The following is a 21,482-nucleotide window of genomic DNA, read 5'->3' on the forward strand; positions in this document are numbered from 1 at the left end:
GAACGAGACTAACTCACAAAATCATTTTTTGATCGAGATTTAGGATTCACGTTCAAATTTTTTATTTGTCTCACGTGACGTCTCAAACGTATCGAAAAACTCATCCGAAATGACTCGACATCAGGCATGTACGAGACGAGACATGAAACCGAGTTTTAAAATCATGGATTCATGTGCTAAAGAGATGTGACAAAGATTTCAAAGATTTTTTAAAGTAAACCATCACCAATTTTTTAAGCACATTTTTTATAAAATATATTAAAAAAGCCAATTTCTGTCATGCAATTTATTTTTGGGTTAAACTTTGAAAAGTTTAGTACCCTCAAAACTCTTGTCTAAATCTTTAAAATAATATTTATTATAAATATCTATTTAAATATAACGTGAAATTACAGTAAATTGAAGCCTAAATTACAGATACAAGCGGCTCACAAAAGTCATAAGTACACTACCATTTTTAATATTAAAAATCATTTAATAAAAGAAAAAACTCATGGGATACTAATCCAATAAAATTTTTCATTATTTACAAATAATGGTATTAGAAAAATTCTCTTTATAAACAATACTAAGAGCTTCTCCAACAATGTTCTTTAAAATAAAGAGCATATTTTGTATATAAAAGAAATAGCAAAAGTTATTTTAACTAATGCAAAATTTGATCCCAATTCATAGAGACTTAATACTTCTTTCTTTATACTTAATATTTATTATTATTTTAATTTAAAAACAACAAGTATTGTTAAAACCTACTTAAATCCTACAAAGGGTATTGAGCTCACATCCTAACATCCAAAAACATGATCTGATGCTATAAACTTGTAGAAAATGAAATTCTAATAATTTTGAATTTTATTTTTAAAAAAATCATTATTTTTCATTTTTAAATTTTAATTTTAAGTTTTGGAAGTACGATAGCAATCCATTTTCAACATTTTGAACAAGCTCAAAATAAAAATTTATTTTATTTTTATTTTTATTTTTTCAAGATTACTTTTTTCCATGAATTCAAGAAGGTGTCATGTTGAATTTCCAATGTGGTAATCCATGAGGGCCCAATGACCCGTAGTAAGATTTGAAATCTTACTAAATTAGTAACAAAAATATTTTTCATTTTTGAACATTATAATAACTAACTGTGGAGGATCTCTATATTTAGAGAGTGGAAGCCGCCTCTTTATTTTTAACATTTACTTTAAAGAGTCTCTTAGAAATGATTTTTTCACCTTTCACTCTTTAAAGTAAAGAGCCAACACTTTAAAGAGTCTGCTAGAGATGCTCGAAAGGGTACATACATTAAAAGAACCAATGTACTAATTATTTATCTAGATTGGGATTAGGATAAATTAACAAAACATGAATAAGAAATTGAAAAATTACCTTTATAGTGCAATATTCATTTTATTTTTGACAATGATAAATTATTGTTTTTGGAAATACTTTATTTTACTAAAATGGTAAAATTTGAAATAAGTAGTGTTTTGATACCAAAAATACACATCCCCATTCTTTTTAAAAATCAATATACACATCCCATGTTTAAGTAAACAAATACCTCCATACCTTGATCTTTTGGGATGCTAGAAAATGCCATGAACTTGAGAAATAAATCTTCACAAGGGTAATAGGCCTTGAGAGTTTCGGGAAAAAGGGGTAAGGGATGAATTTGAAAGAAACCTCAATGAGATTGTATTTTACCCACTTTCTTCTTGTATATACGCTATGTAGAATAGTGTACGTGATACTATAAGTAAGACAAAGGTCTTCTTTTGTTTGTACGATGGAAAGAGTAAAAGTGAGTGAGGGGGTAAGAGCAAATCATTGATGAGAGAGGAACTTTTCCTCTTCTCAACATATGTGGGACTACCCACCCATGGGTTGCCTAAGTGGTAAGGGCGAGCACGTGAAGTGTGGGTTAGGCACACGTCATGGGTTCGATTCCCCTCTTGGGTTTTTCTCATGATTTAACTGGGGTACCATGACGGTGGGTTGCTGTGGTAGTCCTCCCCGAGATTAGTCGTGGTGCGCGCAAGTTGGCCCAGACACTCGGTTAGTGAAAAAAAACATATGTGGGACTCACCTCAATGAGGACGGATAAGCCTACAGACATCTCGAAGAATAATTATTGTATAATTATTCTCTAACTCAATGAGGAAAGTCAATCCCTACAGTTGTATATATATAATCCTTTTTAGCCCTTGGGTTGGTTTGGTTTGGTTCAAACCGAGAACCAAACCTATAACTTTGGGTTGGTTTGGAACATATTGTAGTTCGATTCGGTTCTAGGTTAAGAAAATGGAGAGCCGATTAATTTGGTTTGAGTCTTGGTTTGATGACTCAAAGATCTTTCCATGTGAACAACATTATTTTAGTAGGAATGTTACTTGCCCATAAAATGTCATAAATCAGCCAAAGACTTATTCTCCAAACCAAATTTTCTGATTAAATCCAATGCTGATTTAGACGATAACATGACTATTAAAATTTTAAGAATTATTCCTAAATCAACTTCTACAAATTAATTCACATCTAGAAATGGGCCATATGATTTGAAAACAATATTGTTTGATTTTAATGCATGTTACCTGTACTAGTTTTAATAACATGCATGTCCCTATGGAAAACTGTTCTCCATTTGAATTTAATTTTAAAAGAACTACACACGTTTTCCATCTGAATTATGTTAGAGGCTATGTGTCGTACAAATGGGAGTTGTATATATAAATGAGGTCCAAGGTGAAGATGGTTAACCAAAACAGCTATCAAGCACTAGCTTTACACCATGAATTTTCCCATGACACCTCTTCTAGTTAGCAACACTGCTTGCACTCCAAGGCATGGTCATTGCCCAGCTAGTACTCGTAAAACCTGTAATACATCGGTTGCTAGACGATCGGCCAACTACAAACCTAGCATATGGGGTTTTGATTTTATTCAGTCATTGAAAAGTGATTACAAGGTAGTTGATAACTAAGTTTCTAAAGATTCATAGAGTCGACTCAATCCGAACTAATTGGAGTGATAATATTAATATGATCTCTATCAATTTAATTGGTTAAATGATCATAATAACGTGTTCTTGTTTTTCTTCCACAGGAGGAGATGTGTGAGAGAAGAGCCAAGAAGTTGGAGGATGTAAGGTCTATGATCAACACTGAGGACGTGGGACCGTTAGATCGTCTTGAGATGATAGATGATCTGGGAAGACTAGGTGTGGCGTATCTTTTCGAGAAGGAGATCAAGAGAGCTTTGGATCTCATAGCCACTGAGAACTATCTTGCTGAGGCTGAGGAGAGTCTCCATGCTGTGGCGCTTCGCTTTAGGCTCCTTAGACAATATGGATATGAGATATCCCAAGGTGGAGAATTAATCATTCAATTTGATTGAACGTGGTTAAAGTAACTTTTAAATTAAGGATAAAATTACTTAATGGACCCTGCCAGTGGGAAGGAATTCTTTCTAAATAAATACCCCAAATTACTTTTTTGGGGAAGCGTTCTGAGGCCTCGAAGAGAGCCAAACATTGTACCAATCATATTTCAATATATGGGCAAGAATTTTCTGATGGTGTGGAGATCAACCTCACAAAAAATCAGTCCATTATGAAATTTCTAGCACCATCAAAAGTGATTTAAAAATAAATAATGGTGCACAATTCTTTAACTTGTAAAATGGAGTTAGAAGTTTCAAAATGGGTTGATTTCTTGTGAAAAGGATCTCCTCACCATAAATATCATCCTCACAAAAAATCACCCCATTCCGAAACTTCCAACTCATATATTGAAAAATATTTGGCTCTCTTTAAGGCCTCTGAAACGCTCTTCTACTTTTTTTATTTTTATGTCATTTGACAATAGTTTTTAAAATCTATTGAATAATTTTTTGAGTCATGCTAGAGTGATCTTGAAGGGAGAGCCATGGGGTACATGTCCGTAGATACATTTTACTTGTATCTCAGAGAAAAAACATCTATAGGTATGTGTTGCTCACTACGTCAAGATGTCCCCCGAGTGTCCCCCACTGAAGTCACTCTCGCACAATCTAATTTTTTTTTTTTGTGTCCAATTACGTAATCAGATACCATTTTAAACTATTTACCTACACAAATAGGTAATAAGTTTATCAGTCTCTAAAAAAAATCATAATGAATTTACCTTCATGTTCCTTTGGTTTTGAAATATTTGGTCGCATAATTTTTGAAAAGCAAAGGAGTACAAAGGTGAATTTAATGTGATTTATTTTTTAACAGGATGAATAAATTTAGAGAGCTACTGTTGCTACACCAACTTTTACTAATGCCACACCAATTCCTATATAAATCACCAAAGTATAGCACACAGTTGGTGTGGCATTAGTAAAAGTTGGTGGGACAATAACAACTATCTAAATTTATCAGACTATGTAAATATTTTAAAATCATATTTGGTGACTTAATTGGATCAAAAGTTTTATACATGTGTAAAACAGCCTAGATTTTATTATAGGCTCAAATTCAATTTTTCATTCATCTACCATACTCTCCTGAAGATATCGCTCTTCCCTTCCTTCACCCTTCTTGCGATTCTGGTTATTGGGATCGAGAATTTGTTCAGTGATCACCACAATGAGGTTGTAATTCTCCTAACCTGTTAGGAGAATCGTGACTTCAGCTATGTCGCAAGTACCCACAATCATCTCCAACACTTGAAATGGATTTTATGGTAGATATTAATTTCTATCCCAGCCCAATGCTTTCCTATAGAACTATTTCCTTCCCATCTCCACCTAAAACTTCTCCATTTTTCTTTAGTTAAAATCTTGTAAGGTCTCTCAATGATTATCTGTTCTTATTACTAAATATTTATGAGTGACAGATGTTTTTAGTGCCTTTAAGGATAATGTGGGTAGTTTCAAAGCAAGTTTATGTGAAGATGTTAGAGGAATGTTAAGTTTGTATGAAGCTTCTCACCTTGCTATAGAAGGAGAAAATCAATTGGATGCGGCCAAAGATTTTACAAGTAGACATCTAAAGAACATTAATAGGTATTCCATAGCCCCAAGCCTTCATAAACTGGTGAACCACTCCTTGGAACTTCCCTTGCATTGGAGGATGTTACGAACAGAGGCTAGGTGGTACATTGAAGTGTGCACGAAAGAAAATTACATCAATCTTGATATACTAGAACTCGCAAAGCTGGATTTCAATATGGTGCAAGTAGCACACCAAAAAGATTTGAGAGATTTATTGATGTAAGAGCATGCAAAATATAACCCGAATGTACTTTTTTAGTTTTGACATGGGGTTTGATCCAACAAGTTTAGTCGCGGTCCATCCTTATATACTCATTTTATTCTTCTAAATTAACAATTCAGATGGTGGAGGGATCTTGGCCTATGCACCCATTCTGAGTTGAAATTTGCTCGAGACAGGTTGACGGAGAGCTTTTTATGGAATGTTGGAACAGTCTTCGAACCTAAGTTTGATTATTGTAGGAAAGCACTTACAAAATTGGCTATCCTAGTAACAACGATTGATGATGTTTACGATATCTATGGTTCCTTGGATGAACTCAAACTCTTTACTAATGTCGTAGGGAGGTTAGTGGGATTTATATTCTAATTTACTTAACATGTATTAGCATTACTATCTTAATTTACAATCCTGATGAAATTTGATGAATTATTTGTAGATGGGATACTAACGAAATGGAACAGCTTCCGAATTATATGAAGTTATGCTTCTTATCACTGTACAACACTAGTAACGAACTGGCTTACGATACTCTTAAGAAACATGGTTGGAATGTCTTACCACACCTAAAGAAAACGGTATCAATTTAGTTTTTTTTTCCTTCCATTTCAATTATTAATTATCTTGATTAAATTATTAATTATTATGGCTAATTAAATAATCCCTAACCATTATTTGTCCCTTTTTTATCCTAGTGGACGGATTTATGCAAAGCTTACTTAGTAGAGGCAGAGTGGTATAACAACAAATATACCCCAAGTCTTGAGGAGTACCTAAACAATGCATGGATTTCAATATCTGTGCCTATGGCATTAACTCATGCCTATTTCATTGTAACACAAGAAATCACCAAGGAGGCATTAGAATACTTAGAGAGTTACCCAGACATCATTCGTTCATCGGCAATGATTATTCGACTTTGTGATGATCTGGCAACTTCTACGGTGTGTACAACACATTTTCTAACATTTAGACTCGGTGTTTTTTTATATTTATAATCCTAGAATCTTTATGGAATAATCTAATTTTTATTTCCTATTATAGGATGAGCTTGAGAGAGGGGATGTTCCAAAATCAATCCAATGTTACATGCATGAAACTGGCTTTTCCAACGAAGTTGCTCGTGAACATATTCTGCATTTAATCAGCGAAACATGGAAAAAAATGAACAAAGATCGAGTACATGATTCCCTTTTCAACGAACTTTTTATAGGAATTGCAATAAATGCTGCTCGAGGGGGACAGTCCATATACCATTATGGTGATGGTTTTGGCGCTACAAACCAAGAGACTAAGGATCAAGTGTTGTCATTGCTTGTTGAGCCCATCTCGTTAATGACAGAATAAAACCTTTTATCCTTGTTGAAAATGTAATTGAAATTTCTCTCTCTCTCTCTCTCTCTCTCTCTCTCTCTATATATATATATATACTATTCAGTAAAACCCAACATTTACATATGTAGGTAGTGTTGGAATAATGAATGATAAATTAGAATTTGGGTTCGTCTCAAAATTTGGGTTCATACTAACAATCACATGGTAGTTACAAAACCTATTCATAATAGTCATGTGTAAAGAAAATTATTAAGAGTGGCAATACATTTTTCAAGAATTATTTATCTCTTCAACAAGGTGTATTAAATGCACATTTTTCAAGAGTTATATACCTCTTCAAATAAGTGTATTAAATGGTAATAGTTGCAATACATTTTAAAAGAGTTATGTAATTTTCCAACAGTCATATCCCTCCATAAATAGGTATTTAACTGTCTTGTTTCTTCTATTTATAGTCTATTTTTCATTGCATTTTTTATAGAATTTTTCTTGATCATTCTTCATACTAGTTTTATAGAGTGTGTGTATGTGTGCAAATCATAGTTGTTTCGTTGTTCTTGTGGTTTGAAGTGCTACTATCACAAGAAAGAGATCGTTTTATCCTAGGAAACAATCGCCAAAGACCGTGAGCACTAGTACGGGACTAATAGTCAATAGTCTTAAGGACGTGGAGTCAAACTCTAGTCTCGGTCTCATTTATTATTATTTTTTTCTATTTTTTTTCGTATACATCACTATAAGTGTTTTTTAATTTTATTTTAATTCAGTTTCCATTAGGTATTGTTTACTTGTTTCTTCAAGAAGAGAAAGTATATTGTCATATTCAATAAGAATAACAAGTAGACCTCATGAGGTCTTCATTTAAGAGCCCAATTGTTTTATGGATACTGATTGAACTGTTCATCGCACGCTCCTGATTTACTAAAAATAAGTTGAGGGAATATCGTTGTGTGCTCAAGAGTCGCAGAGTTTGCAACATATTTTCACAATACTAAAACTCACCCGGTATTGTCAATCTAACAACAAAATATTTTGTTGGCTTACATTGATGAATTGCTAGGCCAAGCTTAAAACTTCAAATGCAACCCAATTTGATTTTGAATATTCTTCATGAGTCTGAGGTTTGTTGTACATACCTTAGGTACATATAAGTGCCATACTGTTTCTTTTAATAAGTAGCTCCAATTTCTAAATCATGAATATCTCATATTTTCCTCTTTTTAGGTATACCTTCCCTTGTTATCCTCTTGTATGTATGTCATTTTCTATGTATCAACCATAATTATATCAGATCTATAAATAGCTTCAAGGATGGAAAACTCAAATTCACTACAACTCCTTCCCCATAGAAAGTAAGACTCCTCAACCTATAAGGTATGGAGCATTGAGAGAAAAAATGCAAGACCAACCTACAAACAAAAACAGATGAGGCGCAAACCCTTCTAAAAAGAATACCAAGAATCAATTTTTAAGCCTGGTCAAGCACAAGCTTGGACAAGAAAAACCTTTACAATATACAAGCCTTTCTCCAAAAGCAAAGCCTTCTTTTCAGTCGATCAAACTCGAGTTTGACAAGAATAAAAGTCATGCACTATCCATTTTGAAAATTCTGACATTTAATTAGAGGAGAATATTCCATTCACTATATGAAAATTTGAAGATTCGACAAGAAAATTCGACGGGCAAGGCCCATGAATTTTAGAAACTGCATTCCAATGGCCTAGGACCGCTGTAATTTTGATGTTCTCTAGATTCCAATTCTTATAACAGCCAAATTTCTCCCATTCTCCAATAATTTGATGGTTTCAGCCAGTTGAAAAAAAAAATCAACAAATGAAAATTTTGATGCCTTGGTCCGTCAAATTTTATGAAATTCGATGGCCTTGGACAGTCGAATATGGGCTTTTTTCACGTTGCGGTTGAACAAGTGTAAATTGAGATTTGACTCATCACATCATGATGAGTATGAGTCAATTATCATCTTTTGTGCATTTTTTCTCTTTCTGCAAAATGTTCGTGAAGTAGTAAAAGACCCCTTTGTTTATTAGACCAGGCATGTGTTTGCCGGAGTTGGAGACCTTCTGTCGAAGGCTTCATAGAAAATGAGGCAAAAATGGGACATTTTAGAGAATTTTCATAAATCCCGACATTTTGGAGAAATTTGATGGAAATCTACTGGTTGAGATATTATGAAGTAAATCTAAAGTTTGTGGTAAGGTTGAAGATGATGGGAAGAAATTCATGGAGATTTGGTTAGAGGTTGAAGAAAAGGGCATTTAAATAATTTCTTATTAGTCTATGAGAAAAGACTCAAGTCAAGGGGCAATGTCATCAACCTGAAATCAAAACCCTTTATCCGAGGCACCTAAGTCAGGGCCCGTGTTAAAGGCACCTAAATTATTAATTAGGGCACTCCATTTATCCGAGCAACTCCGACTAATTGTTTTGATGATCTGGGTACCCCAGCTGATCAAAGCACCTCTTTTTTTTGTTGACATGTTCATGTCATTATTTAGCATGCAAAATTGACTTTTGGAGGCATGTCGACATGGTGGGGTGCTCTAATCATAGTAAAACGTAAGTAAAAAAATTAAGTTTTAATTGTTCAGGGTGCCTTTATTGATACGGCGGGCACTCCTAACCGCAGCCCTAAATCAGTCACCTTCAACTCCTTGACCAAGAGAGGATTTTTGAGTTTTCTACAAGGGATTAAGGCGATATTCAAAACAATGAATTGAAGATGAAGTTAAATAGATTAAAAATTTAGTATTAAGGTTAAGAGCTTGAAGATGACTGGTTTTACAATGAAAAATCAAGTGTTTTTCGTTACAAGTAGAAAATGAAATTGTTTAATTAGGTTATTTTTTGTTAGTCTTCAAAAGAAGAACAAGGTCAGAGGGGGCATGTCACCAGTTTGAGAAAACAGGAATATCTCAAATATTCACCAATTTGATAGTGTTGGGCTTTGTGGCGCCTAGTTATGTTTGATCCGGTTGACGACCCGACCCGAATAATGTTGCGTGATATATAAAAGCCGTTTTTTGGTGATTAGGGTTTTTTTAAAGTCTTGGTTGTCTTTTTTGAGACTGTAGCGGCACTTAGTATTTTCTTCTTGATAATAGTGAAATCTTTACGTGGACGTAGGCAAATTGCTGAACCACGTAAATACTATCTTGTGTGTGTGATTGTTTTCCTTTTTGATGTGTGTTTTTCTCTAATTTTTGTTTCTCACCATGTTGGGAATTTCGGATTGAATTCCTTACAGATAGGTGTCCACACAAACAAAAATTTGTTAGTTGTTTGACCATCTAACAACTCAAGCTCTTTTTAAAAATCAAAAGAGGAACATGTCAATCTATAGAAGCACCTTACTTGACCATTTAAAATTTTAAGATACCTTGCAAAATCCAAAAGCTGCTGTCAAAAAACAAACTTAAAAATATATCTTTTTCTACTAGATTTAGAGGAAACTTTATATTGCAAATTAGTGAAAATTCCTGAAGAAAGTATGTAGATTCAAGAATTGGTATCATCGGATGATGCCAACTTTTGACCTAGGAAATGTAATAGCTTTTGTTATCCAGTTTTAGTTTACTAAAAGCCGACAAAGAGTAAAGTATTTTGTAAAACAAAAATAGATTAATTTCAATCAAATGGATGGAATCATTAGAAACACCACCCATGTGCTATTGATTTTCAAAGAAATCAATTTGAGCATGAACATGGAGCTGACATTCTCCATAGAAGTTCAAATTAAGAATTTGTATTAGCCCATTGCCTTGATTTTTATGGGCTTGCTTTGCTTTTGTGATTAAATAGTTTACAAAAACACGAGTTATTGATTGGCAAAATTGCGTTCAACCCACCTGTTATTCAGGATAAGGCGTAAATGGTGATGATGAAGCCTCAAGAACACAAGGCCCTTATGATTGAGTATATCATTCATTTACACCACTATTGAGCCAATATAACGATAAAGTTGTTATTACATCACAATATTGAATTAAAATGTCTACTAATAAAGAAATTCATATATATTTAAATAATGGTAGTAAAAAGTTTGAATCTTAATATAGTAGAATGAAGATTCAAGTTTAGGCATGTGGTATTAGGCCAGGCCTAATATTTTTTTCAACCACCCACGACAAATGGTAGGTCAACCGATCGATGTCTACTGTTAAGAAGATGAAGGCTGGTTTTGCATCCAAGGCCAAAAACTAGAGGTCCTCTACTACTTATAGCACTCACATTATTCCTTGTTTGCACTCTTGCTTGAGGGGCGAATGTCGAGAATATTTTAGACGATCCAACTGTACAATGAATTGTCCATGGCTTGAAGGCCATCCTCATAGAATTTCAATCCATTTTGACATACTTCTCTAAGCTTGAATTGATTTTGGAAAATCCTAACCAATTATATAAACCATTAATGTAAGGCAGTTTTTTTTTTTTTTTTTTTTAAACTTTAGTTGGTAATGTTAATAGAATGTACTGAATTTTTGCTGACAAAGATTCCCATGTTAAGAATGACTCAAATGTACGGTTTGGATATCTAAAATGTTAACCACATGGGCCTGCAAGTGGGAAAATATTAGAGACAATCCCAATAGATTTTATGTTTAGGGATCACTGTTTCGTTTTGATCTCAGGTAAGTCATTCTGAGATGGTATGGAACTGTATCCATGTGCACGAGCCAGGATTTCGAAAGAAATGTTAACGTCTCTCATTGCTCAAAAATAAAGAATGACATAAAATGTTCACTAACAAAAAATTTCTTTTTTTGTTGAGAATGTCCTCAACGTCATTGCACGCTTAACTCATTATTATATAATAATACTAAATCAAATGGCAATGTGAACATATAAAAGAAAAATAAACACAACAAAATACTGATGAGAAAGAGTTGGCTCTTATATCGAGGCTAGAGAGGATCTTCAAATTTAGGCCTTGGGTGCAAGACCAGCCTTGATCTTCTGAATGGTGGGTACATCGGTTTTGAAAGCCTTGGCAAGGATGCCATCATCAATACCAGTAGAAAATACAGTGCTAGGGACTGACACGGTTCCGGCATTTGCACTACCAAAAGCAGAGATGGCAGTAGCTGGTACCGTTGCATTGGCATTGTACTGATAGTGCACAAGTCCCTTTGGAAACACAAACATGTCTCCTAGTTGGAGTGTTTGAGTGTAAAGCTTGTTAGTGGTGTCGATGACTCCAACTTCAAGGCTGCCTTCCACAACGAACAGGAGCTCAGCAGAGCGAGGGTGGGTGTGAGGTGGGTTGATGGAACCTGCAGGGTACTGAAGTACAGCAAATGAGACGCTTTGGCCATTAAGAGCTGGAAACTCGGCCATGCTAGCTTTTGTCACCTTAAAGGTTACTGGGGCAGTATTAAATATTCCACGCATTCCAGTATAGGTGAAGAATGTCCCATCAACAACATTAGAGTTCGGTGGAACGATGAAGTCTGAGGTGATATCTGGATCACTTGCATGGGACATCGGGGAGGTAGCCAAGGCAACAAGTAGAAGGAACAAAGTAAGCTTGAGAAATTTCAAGGCCATGGTTCAAAGGATATGAGCAGATACAAATATCTGAAGAATGTAGTGTTTGTTGAAGTTGACTTGTTATAGTTATGGATAGCTTTGATTGATTTTCTATTTATAGTGTTGGAGTGTTGAGCTTTGCTTTTTATGGATGTTATAATATTGTGACAGACGTTGCGGCCGGCCGAGGTTGATGTTTACTAGGCTGTTTGTTTCTCCTTTTCTTTTGGTTCCATGTGAAGTTCTAGACAAGAAAAGAGAATTTAGACAGCTAATGGTATATTAAAATAAGATCCCAAATTTTTGGGATAAGGCATTTGATTCATGAATCTTCATTACATGAAATTGAAGGTCTTTTTTCAGGCTTTAGTTGATTTTAGAGTGCTTTAGCATTAACTTTATTTACTAATATAAAAAATTCCTCAAACTGGCATTCTTTTAGTTTCATTTACCATATCATGAAAAGGGTATTTTGAAATAGCTGGGCATGACCCTTTTTTTTTAGATCTGCTACTGGCATCCCAACTTTGACTTACTACACCCCTAATTTCTTAAATTATTTATCACATCAAAACACTCTTCAAACATTACAAAGGTTTGGCTCAAATTATAATCTAAACATTACAAAACATTATAACACCTTCAAGCAATTTCAGCAGTTGTTGATGATTATAATTAGGCCCATATAAAATCCCAAACCGAAGAAATAGAAATCTAGAAGAAAAAAATAAAACAAAGAGCGCTTCTATTGGCACCCCAACTTTTACTTATTCTCAACCATTCATTTGTTTTCTTTATTTTTAATTTGGGTGTAATAAGTAAAAGTTGGGGGGGGGGGGGTGTCAATAGAAGCTCATCCCCTAGTCTTTCCATCTTTTTTTTTTTACTTTTTTAACATTTACAGAGATGAATTTTGCCTGTCAGCAATAATTTTTTTTGATAAGTATAAGATTATATAAATGAAGAAGAGAAAAAGGGGGAGGCTGAGATAGCCCCCAAACAACACACGAGAATCAACCAAAAAAGAAAGAAAGCAAAAATAAAGAAACAATACAAGAATTGACACTAGTTGTCACAGATGGAATCCCAATTAAATAAGAAGTCTTGAAAGCGCACTCCCTCAAACGCTTTGTTCATCTTGGACCAAAGGAACAGGAGCCCAATAATCTCTAAAGTCACTGTGTGGAACGAGCTCTCCTTGCTATGAAATACCCTGTTGTTGCGCTCTTTCCAAAGACCCCAAGCAATAGCCGATGGAAGGATAGTCCAGAGAAGTCTCTTTCTGGAAGAGAAGATATTCAAACTCCAACCCTCCAACAGATCAAAAAAAGATAAAGGAAGAACCCAATCCACCTGGAACCGGGAGAAAAAGAACATCCAGATAGCCCGGGAGAAAGAACAATGGATAAGAACATCCAGATAGTCAGCAATAATGCTAGTCATTTAAATAGTAATCTGGGTTTATTCATCTGCTTATTGTTCTATTAAATTTGATAAGATATTACAAAATGTGCAGACTTCTATACAAACAAGATGATATCTTTAAGGAACTAAACATAAAACAAACAGGACATTGTAATTGCCATCTTTAATTGCAGTCCAACAAGCTTGCACAAAGCATGCAAACCTCATTCTCTCTCCCTTGCCTTCCTCTATATAAATAACACTTCTACCAAGCCTTAAATATCCTTAAAATACTCTATTAACCTATACAACCTATACTACAATACCATATCAAGTTATATACCATGGCTTTCAAGCACGGAACCTTATTAGTATTAGTAGCCATCATTGCCATTGTCAAATTTGCAACTGCTGGGGACCCTGACATCACCACTGACTTTACACTCCCCTCAAATGTCACCGCAATCGACGCCAACTTCTTCACCAACACTGCTTTACGGGTCCTTGTTGGGGCCGACCCACCCACAACTTTTAAGGTCTTGAAAGCTAGCTTAGCTGAATTCCCGGCTCTCAATGGGCAAAGTGTTTCTTATGCTGTTCTACAATACCCAGCAGGCACCATCAACCCTCCTCACACCCATCCTCGCTCCGCTGAGCTATTGTTCCTCCTTGAAGGTTCTCTTGAAGTGGGCTTCGTCGACACGGATAAAATTCTCTACACACAGACACTCCAATCAGGAGACATGTTTGTGTTCCCTAAGGGGCTCATTCACTACCAGTACAATGCGGATGCTAAGAACGCTGCCATTGCAGTCTCTGCCTTTGGTAGTGCAAATGCTGGAACTGTGTCGGTTCCCAACACACTCTTTACAACAGGCATTGATGAAACCATCTTAGCTTTGTCTTTTAAGACTGATGTTACCACCGTTCAAGCAATCAAGAAGGGACTCACAACCAAGGCCTAAAACTATAGCCTCACTATTTTATGTTACAATTGCTCCTCATGCCTAGATATGTTGAGCATTTATTTATTTTTTCGTTTATAATACCAATGGTATGTGCTTGATCTTCTACTTTATAACTAAGAATTCCTAGACAAAAACAAATATAAATTTATCTCTTTTAAGTATACTAAAGGTGGACAAAGTAGAAAGCCTTATGTAAGATAAAAATAGATTAATTTCAATCAAATGGCTTGAGTCATTAGAAAGACCACCCATGCTTTTTGAATTTTCAAAGAAATCAATTCGAGCATGAACATGGAGCTGACATTCTCCATAGAAGTTCAAAATAAGAATTTGTATTAACCCATTGCCTTGATTTTTATGGGCTTGCTTTGTTTTTGTGATTAATTAAAAGTTTACAAAATCACAAGTTATGAATTGGCACCATGGCGTTCAACCCACGTGTTATTTGGGATAAGGTATAGATGGTGATGATGAAGCATCAAGAACTAAAGGCCCTTATGTTGGAGTATATCATTCATTTGCACCACTATTGAACCGATATAAATTTTTTTTTTTTTTTTTGATAAGTAGCAATATATTCATATGAAAAGAAAATAATACTAGGCCAGTCGAGGTGACCAACCTAGCAAGACCTTACAAACAGATTCTACTCACCAGAAATACAAAGCATCCCATCCCAGTTATAAATAAAATCCTCGAAGAAGATCCCCCTAAATTCTCTAAAAACTTTGGACCAACAAAACAAAAGGCCCAAAATGGAAATAATTGTTTCTGTGCCATCTTTTTGAATCCCCTCAAAGATATGGCCATTTCTCTCCCTCTACACCCCCCAACATATTGCGAATGGTGCAATACTCCAAAGTAACCTCTTCATGACACCAAACGAACATCCACTCAATGTCCAACTCGTGAAAAGGTCCTTTATTGTTTTGGGCAAGCAAGTTAATATACCAAATAACTTAAGGAAATGTGCCCAAATTCCATACGTGAATTTGCAATGAAGGAGTAGGTGATCTGAAGATTCCCCATTATTGAACCGATATAATGATAAACGTGTTATTACGTTGTAATATTTATTTAAAATGTCTACTAGTAAGTAAAGAAATTCATATATATATATATAACGAAGCCTTAGGAACAAAAGGTCCTTATGGTGGAGTATTTCGATCATTTCTTCCAGATTATTTTTATCGGCCAATCAATGGAACTGATAGGGAATGGAATGAAATGACGCGAAATTTGGTTGTTACTAATATTTCTTAAATGTAAAACGCGACAATAGATTCAATACCACACACTGACAATTTGTAGACATCACAATGCAGAACATCATAATAAGGCCACTCACAGAATTTCAAAAGAAAATAAATTTAATATCTCCTCAGCATCATTACAAACTTAACTCTTTATCATTTAATAGTACTTAAAATCAAATTGCAACATGAACACATCACAAGGTAAATAAATAAAAACCAAATACTGGTAAAAATGGTCTGGAGAAGATCTTCAAATTTAGGCCTTGGGTGCAAGACCAGCCTTGATCTTCTGAATGGTGGGTACATCAGTTTTGAAAGCCTTGGCAAGGATGCCATCATCAATACCAGTAGAAAATACAGTGCTAGGGACTGACACGGTTCCGGCATTTGCACTACCAAAAGCAGAGATGGCAGTAGCTGGTACCGTTGCATTGGCATTGTACTGATAGTGCACAAGTCCCTTTGGAAACACAAACATGTCTCCTAGTTGGAGTGTTTGAGTGTAAAGCTTGTTAGTGGTGTCGATGACTCCAACTTCAAGGCTGCCTTCCACAACGAACAGGAGCTCAGCAGAGCGAGGGTGGGTGTGAGGTGGGTTGATGGAACCTGCAGGGTATTGGAGTACAGCAAATGAGACGCTTTGGCCATTGAGAGCTGGAAACTCGGCCATGCTAGCTTTTGTCACCTTGAAGGTTACTGGAGCAGAATCGAATACTCCACGCAGTCCAGTGTAGGTGAAGAATGTCCCATCGATAACGTTAGAGTTTGGTGGGATAACGAAGTCTGAGGTGATATCTGGATCACTTGCATGGGACATCGGGGAGGTGGCCAAGGCAACTAGAAGAACGAACAAGGCAGGTTTGAGAAAGTTCAACGCCATGGTTAGAAGGATATGAGTGGTGTTTGTTAGTTGAGGTTGATTGGTTATGGATAGCTTTAATTGATTGCCTATTTATAGTGTTTGAGGGTGTTGAGCTTTGAATTTTATGGATTTTCTAACATGAGATGGCAGCCAGCTATGGTTGAAGTTTACAAGGCTGTTTCTTTATCCTTCTTACTTGGTTCCATATGAAGTTGAGGACGAGAAAAGAGCTTTTACGCAATCTATGATAATACATCGATAATAACGATGATCAATAATCATTGACAATTGACTCTTGATTATGTGAAGTCGAAAATCTTTTTCAGTCCTTGGTTTAGTTGCTGTCTTCCTTGTCATCTACTGCTTGTTCTATCAAATTCAATAAGATATTACGAAGTATGCAGAATTCTACCATACAACTTGGGTGATATCTTCAAGGAACTACACATAAAACAAATAGGACATTGTAATTTCCATCTCTAGTTGCAATCCAACAGGCCTGCACAAAGAATGCAAACCTCGTTAGCTCTCCCTAGGCTTCCTCTATATAAATTACACCTTCATGAAGGTCTAAGTACCTCAAAATACAAACCTAAGCTACATTTTCATACCATATCAAGTTATATACCATGGCTTTCGAGCACAGAACCTTCTTAGTACTAGTAGCCATCATTGCCATTGTTAAATTTGCAACTGCAGGGGACCCTGACATCACCACTGACTTTACACTCCCCTCAAATGTCACCGCAGTCGACGCCAACTTCTTCACCAACACTGCCTTACGGGTCCTTGTTGGGGCCGACCCACCCACAACTTTTAAGGTCTTGAAAGCTAGCTTGGCTGAATTCCCGGCTCTCAATGGGCAGAGTGTTTCTTATGCTGTGCTACAATACCCAGCGGGAACCATCAACCCTCCACACACCCATCCTCGCTCCGCTGAGCTATTGTTCCTCCTTGACGGTTCTCTTGAAGTGGGCTTCGTTGACACGGATAAAATTCTCTACACACAGACACTCCAATCGGGAGACATGTTTGTGTTCCCTAAGGGGCTCATTCACTACCAGTACAATGCGGATGCTAAGAACACTGCCATTGCAGTCTCTGCCTTTGGTAGTGCAAATGCTGGAACTGTGTCGGTTCCCAACACACTCTTTACTACAGGCATTGATGACACCATCTTAGCTATGTCTTTTAAGACTGATGTTGCCACCATTCAAGCGATAAAGACCGGACTCGCAACCAAGGCCTAAAACTAGAGCCTCACTATCTTATGTTACCATTGCTCCTCATGCCTAGATACGTTGAGCATCTATTTATTTTTTCGTTATTCAATAGTGAATAATAAAATTTTATTCTTTTGAGGGTATTTATCCTTTATCTTCTAAACTTTTTTCCATGTTGGTTCACTTGATTAGATTATTTATTGAATTTGTCTCACCTTTATTTGAGTTTAAGATGTATTAATAATGTGTATTCTTTATTGACACAATCATTGATGACAATTCTGATCATTTTATCAATCATGGATTATCTACATTTGTAGAATCTATAATACCAATGGTAAAGGCTAATTCTACTTTATAATTTAGAATTCCTAGACAAAAACAAACGTAAAAATATATCTTTTTCTACTAGATTTAGAGGAAACTTTATATTGCAAATTAGTGAAAATTCCTGAAGAAAGTATGTAGATTCAAGAATTGGTATCATCGGATGATGCCAACTTTTGACCTAGGAAATGTAATAGCTTTTGTTATCCAGTTTTAGTTTACTAAAAGCCGACAAAGAGTAAAGTATTTTGTAAAACAAAAATAGATTAATTTCAATCAAATGGATGGAATCATTAGAAACACCCCCCATGTGTTATTGATTTTCAAAGAAATCAATTTGAGCATGAACATGGAGCTGACATTCTCCATAGAAGTTCAAATTAAGAATTTGTATTAGCCCATTGCCTTGATTTTTATGGGCTTGCTTTGCTTTTGTGATTAAATAGTTTACAAAAACACGAGTTATTGATTGGCAAAATTGCGTTCAACCCACCTGTTATTCAGGATAAGGCGTAAATGGTGATGATGAAGCCTCAAGAACACAAGGCCCTTATGATTGAGTATATCATTCATTTACACCACTATTGAGCCAATATAACGATAAAGTTGTTATTACATCACAATATTGAATTAAAATGTCTACTAATAAAGAAATTCATATATATTTAAATAATGGTAGTAAAAAGTTTGAATCTTAATATAGTAGATTGAAGATTCAAGTTTAGGCATGTGGTATTAGACCAGCCCTAATCTTTTTTTCAACCACCCACGACAAATGGTAGGTCAACCAATCGATGTCTACTGTTAAGAAGATTAAGGCTAGTTTTGCACCCAAGGCCAAAAACAAGAGGTCCTCTACTACTTATAGCACTCACATTATTCCTTAGCTTTTAGATGCTTATATTTTTAAATTAATGACGAGCCTTTATGCTTGTAAGGCATTTTGTACTTGTGTTCTCCCTACTAACTGGTCTCGTTTTTCATTTTTTTAAAAACAAAGGCATTTTGTACATATTCAAATTCTCTCTGCCACTCTTGCAAACTTTTTGTATCATAATACTGTTCTTGTGCCAAAATAATTAGAAGTGGTAGTTGACTCCACCATATGTATGACTTAGGATTGAGATACTCCCTATTCTTATTCCTTGTTTGCATTCTTTCTTGAGGGGTATGTGGAGAATATTTTAGACGATCCAACTGTACAATGAATTGTCCATGGCTTGAAGATCATCCTCATAGAATTTCAATCCATTTTGACATACTTCTCTAAGCTTGAATTGATTTTGGAAAATCCGAACCAATTATCTAAACCGTTAATGTAAGGCAGTTTTTTTCTTTTTTACTTTAGTTGGTAATGTTAATAGAATGTACTGATTTTTTGCTGATAAAGATTCCCATGTTAAGAATGACTCAAATGTACGGTTTGGATATCTAAAATGTTAACCATATGGGCCTGCAAGTAGGAGAATATTAGATACAATCCCAATAGATTTTATGTTTCAGGATCACTGTTTCATTTTGATCTTGGGTAAGTCACTCCGAGATAGTACGGAACCCATGTGCACAAGCCAGGATTTCGAAAGAAATGTTAACGTCTCTCATTGCTCAAAAATAAAGAATGTCATAAAATGTTCACTGACAGAATTTTTCAATTTCTTGATAATGTCCTCAATGTCATTGCAAGCTTAACTCATTATTATTTAATAATACTAAAGCAAATGGCAATGTGAACATATAAAAGAAAAATAAACACAACAAAATACTGATGAGAAAGAGTTGGCTCTTATATCGAGGCTAGAGAGGATCTTCAAATTTAGGCCTTGGGTGCAAGACCAGCCTTGATCTTCTGAATGGTGGGTACATCGGTTTTGAAAGCCTTGGCAAGGATGCCATCATCAATACCAGTAGAAAATACAGTGCTAGGGACTGACACGGTTCCGGCATTTGCACTACCAAAAGCAGAGATGGCAGTAGCTGGTACCGTTGCATTGGCATTGTACTGATAGTGCACAAGTCCCTTTGGAAACACAAACATGTCTCCTAGTTGGAGTGTTTGAGTGTAAAGCTTGTTAGTGGTGTCGATGACTCCAACTTCAAGGCTGCCTTCCACAACGAACAGGAGCTCAGCAGAGCGAGGGTGGGTGTGAGGTGGGTTGATGGAACCTGCAGGGTACTGAAGTACAGCAAATGAGACGCTTTGGCCATTAAGAGCTGGAAACTCAGCCATGCTAGCTTTTGTCACCTTAAAGGTTACTGGGGCAGTATTAAATATTCCACGCATTCCAGTATAGGTGAAGAATGTCCCATCAACAACATTAGAGTTCGGTGGAACGATGAAGTCTGAGGTGATATCTGGATCACTTGCATGGGACATCGGGGAGGTAGCCAAGGCAACAAGTAGAAGGAACAAAGTAAGCTTGAGAAATTTCAAGGCCATGGTTCAAAGGATATGAGCAGATACAAATATCTGAAGAATGTAGTGTTTGTTGAAGTTGACTTGTTATAGTTATGGATAGCTTTGATTGATTTTCTATTTATAGTGTTGGAGTGTTGAGCTTTGCTTTTTATGGATGTTATAATATTGTGACAGACGTTGCGGCCGGCCGAGGTTGATGTTTACTAGGCTGTTTGTTTCTCCTTTTCTTTTGGTTCCATGTGAAGTTCTAGACAAGAAAAGAGAATTTCAACAGCTAATGGTATATTAGAATAAGATCCCAAATTATTGGGATAAGGCTTTTGACTAATGAGTCTTGATTGCATCAAGTTGAAGATACTTTTCAGTCCTTGTTTGAGTTTTAGACTGCCTTATCATTAACTTAATTTACTAATAAAAAAATCCCTCAAATAACCACATATGTGTATCACTTGGTATTTTTTTAATTTCATTTCCCATATCAGGGAAAAGGGTATTTTTGTGATAGGTTCTATAGTTAGAAACTTATGTTTTTATTTTATTCTTATTTTTTTAATAACTGGGAATGGCTTCTTTTTTTTGATAGCTGCTGTTGGCACCCCAACTTTTACTTATTACATCCCAATTGAAGATTAAAACACACTCTTCAAACATGACTAAGGTTTGGCTCAAATTATAATCTCAACATTATAACACCTTCAGGCAATTTTAATAGTAATCTGGATTTATTCATCTACTGTTTGTTCTACTAAATTCAATAAGATATTATTACAGAGTGTGCAGACTTCTGCACAAACAAGGTGATATCTTCAAGGAACTAGACATAAGACAAACAGAACATTGTAGTTGCCATCTGTAATTGCAGTCCAACAACCTCATTAGTTCTCCCTTGCCTTCCTTTATATAAACAACACTTC

The 21,482-nt window shown here is 35.5% G+C and overlaps 7 protein-coding genes across 7 annotated transcripts; 3 read left to right on the forward strand and 4 right to left on the reverse strand.

The window, feature by feature from the left end:
* The first annotated feature begins 2,661 nt into the window (after nt 1-2,661).
* Nucleotides 2,662-6,783, forward strand: LOC147395505 (myrcene synthase, chloroplastic-like). The gene is made up of 7 exons (XM_086450932.1): nt 2,662-2,959; nt 3,097-3,358; nt 4,854-5,229; nt 5,353-5,577; nt 5,670-5,808; nt 5,926-6,174; nt 6,275-6,783. The coding sequence occupies exons 1-7, from the start codon at nt 2,783-2,785 to the stop codon at nt 6,575-6,577; spliced, it is 1,731 nt and encodes a 576-aa protein (XP_086307058.1). The 5' UTR covers nt 2,662-2,782; the 3' UTR covers nt 6,578-6,783.
* A 4,709-nt stretch (nt 6,784-11,492) lies between these two features.
* On the reverse strand, nt 11,493-12,130 carry LOC147395506 (putative germin-like protein 9-2). Its single transcript, XM_086452292.1, has one exon. The coding sequence runs from the start codon at nt 12,128-12,130 to the stop codon at nt 11,507-11,509; it is 624 nt and encodes a 207-aa protein (XP_086308418.1). The 3' UTR covers nt 11,493-11,506.
* Nucleotides 12,131-13,177: 1,047 nt separating this feature from the next.
* LOC147395507 (uncharacterized) lies at nt 13,178-13,555 on the reverse strand. Its single transcript, XM_086452650.1, has one exon. The coding sequence runs from the start codon at nt 13,553-13,555 to the stop codon at nt 13,178-13,180; it is 378 nt and encodes a 125-aa protein (XP_086308776.1).
* A 305-nt stretch (nt 13,556-13,860) lies between these two features.
* Nucleotides 13,861-14,481, forward strand: LOC147395508 (germin-like protein 9-3). The gene has a single exon (XM_086452652.1). The coding sequence runs from the start codon at nt 13,861-13,863 to the stop codon at nt 14,479-14,481; it is 621 nt and encodes a 206-aa protein (XP_086308778.1).
* Nucleotides 14,482-15,996: 1,515 nt separating this feature from the next.
* On the reverse strand, nt 15,997-16,620 carry LOC147395509 (putative germin-like protein 9-2). The gene has a single exon (XM_086451545.1). The coding sequence runs from the start codon at nt 16,618-16,620 to the stop codon at nt 15,997-15,999; it is 624 nt and encodes a 207-aa protein (XP_086307671.1).
* A 611-nt stretch (nt 16,621-17,231) lies between these two features.
* Nucleotides 17,232-17,852, forward strand: LOC147395510 (germin-like protein 9-3). The gene has a single exon (XM_086452656.1). The coding sequence runs from the start codon at nt 17,232-17,234 to the stop codon at nt 17,850-17,852; it is 621 nt and encodes a 206-aa protein (XP_086308782.1).
* Nucleotides 17,853-19,951: 2,099 nt separating this feature from the next.
* LOC147395511 (putative germin-like protein 9-2) lies at nt 19,952-20,589 on the reverse strand. Its single transcript, XM_086452724.1, has one exon. It carries the CDS (start codon nt 20,587-20,589, stop codon nt 19,966-19,968), a length of 624 nt encoding a protein of 207 aa, XP_086308850.1. The 3' UTR covers nt 19,952-19,965.
* Nucleotides 20,590-21,482: the final 893 nt, after the last annotated feature.

This window comes from Akebia trifoliata, chromosome 8 (assembly GCF_017979445.1).
Source record: "Akebia trifoliata isolate Shusen 1 chromosome 8, ASM1797944v1, whole genome shotgun sequence".
NCBI classification, from domain to species: Eukaryota; Viridiplantae; Streptophyta; class Magnoliopsida; order Ranunculales; family Lardizabalaceae; genus Akebia; species Akebia trifoliata.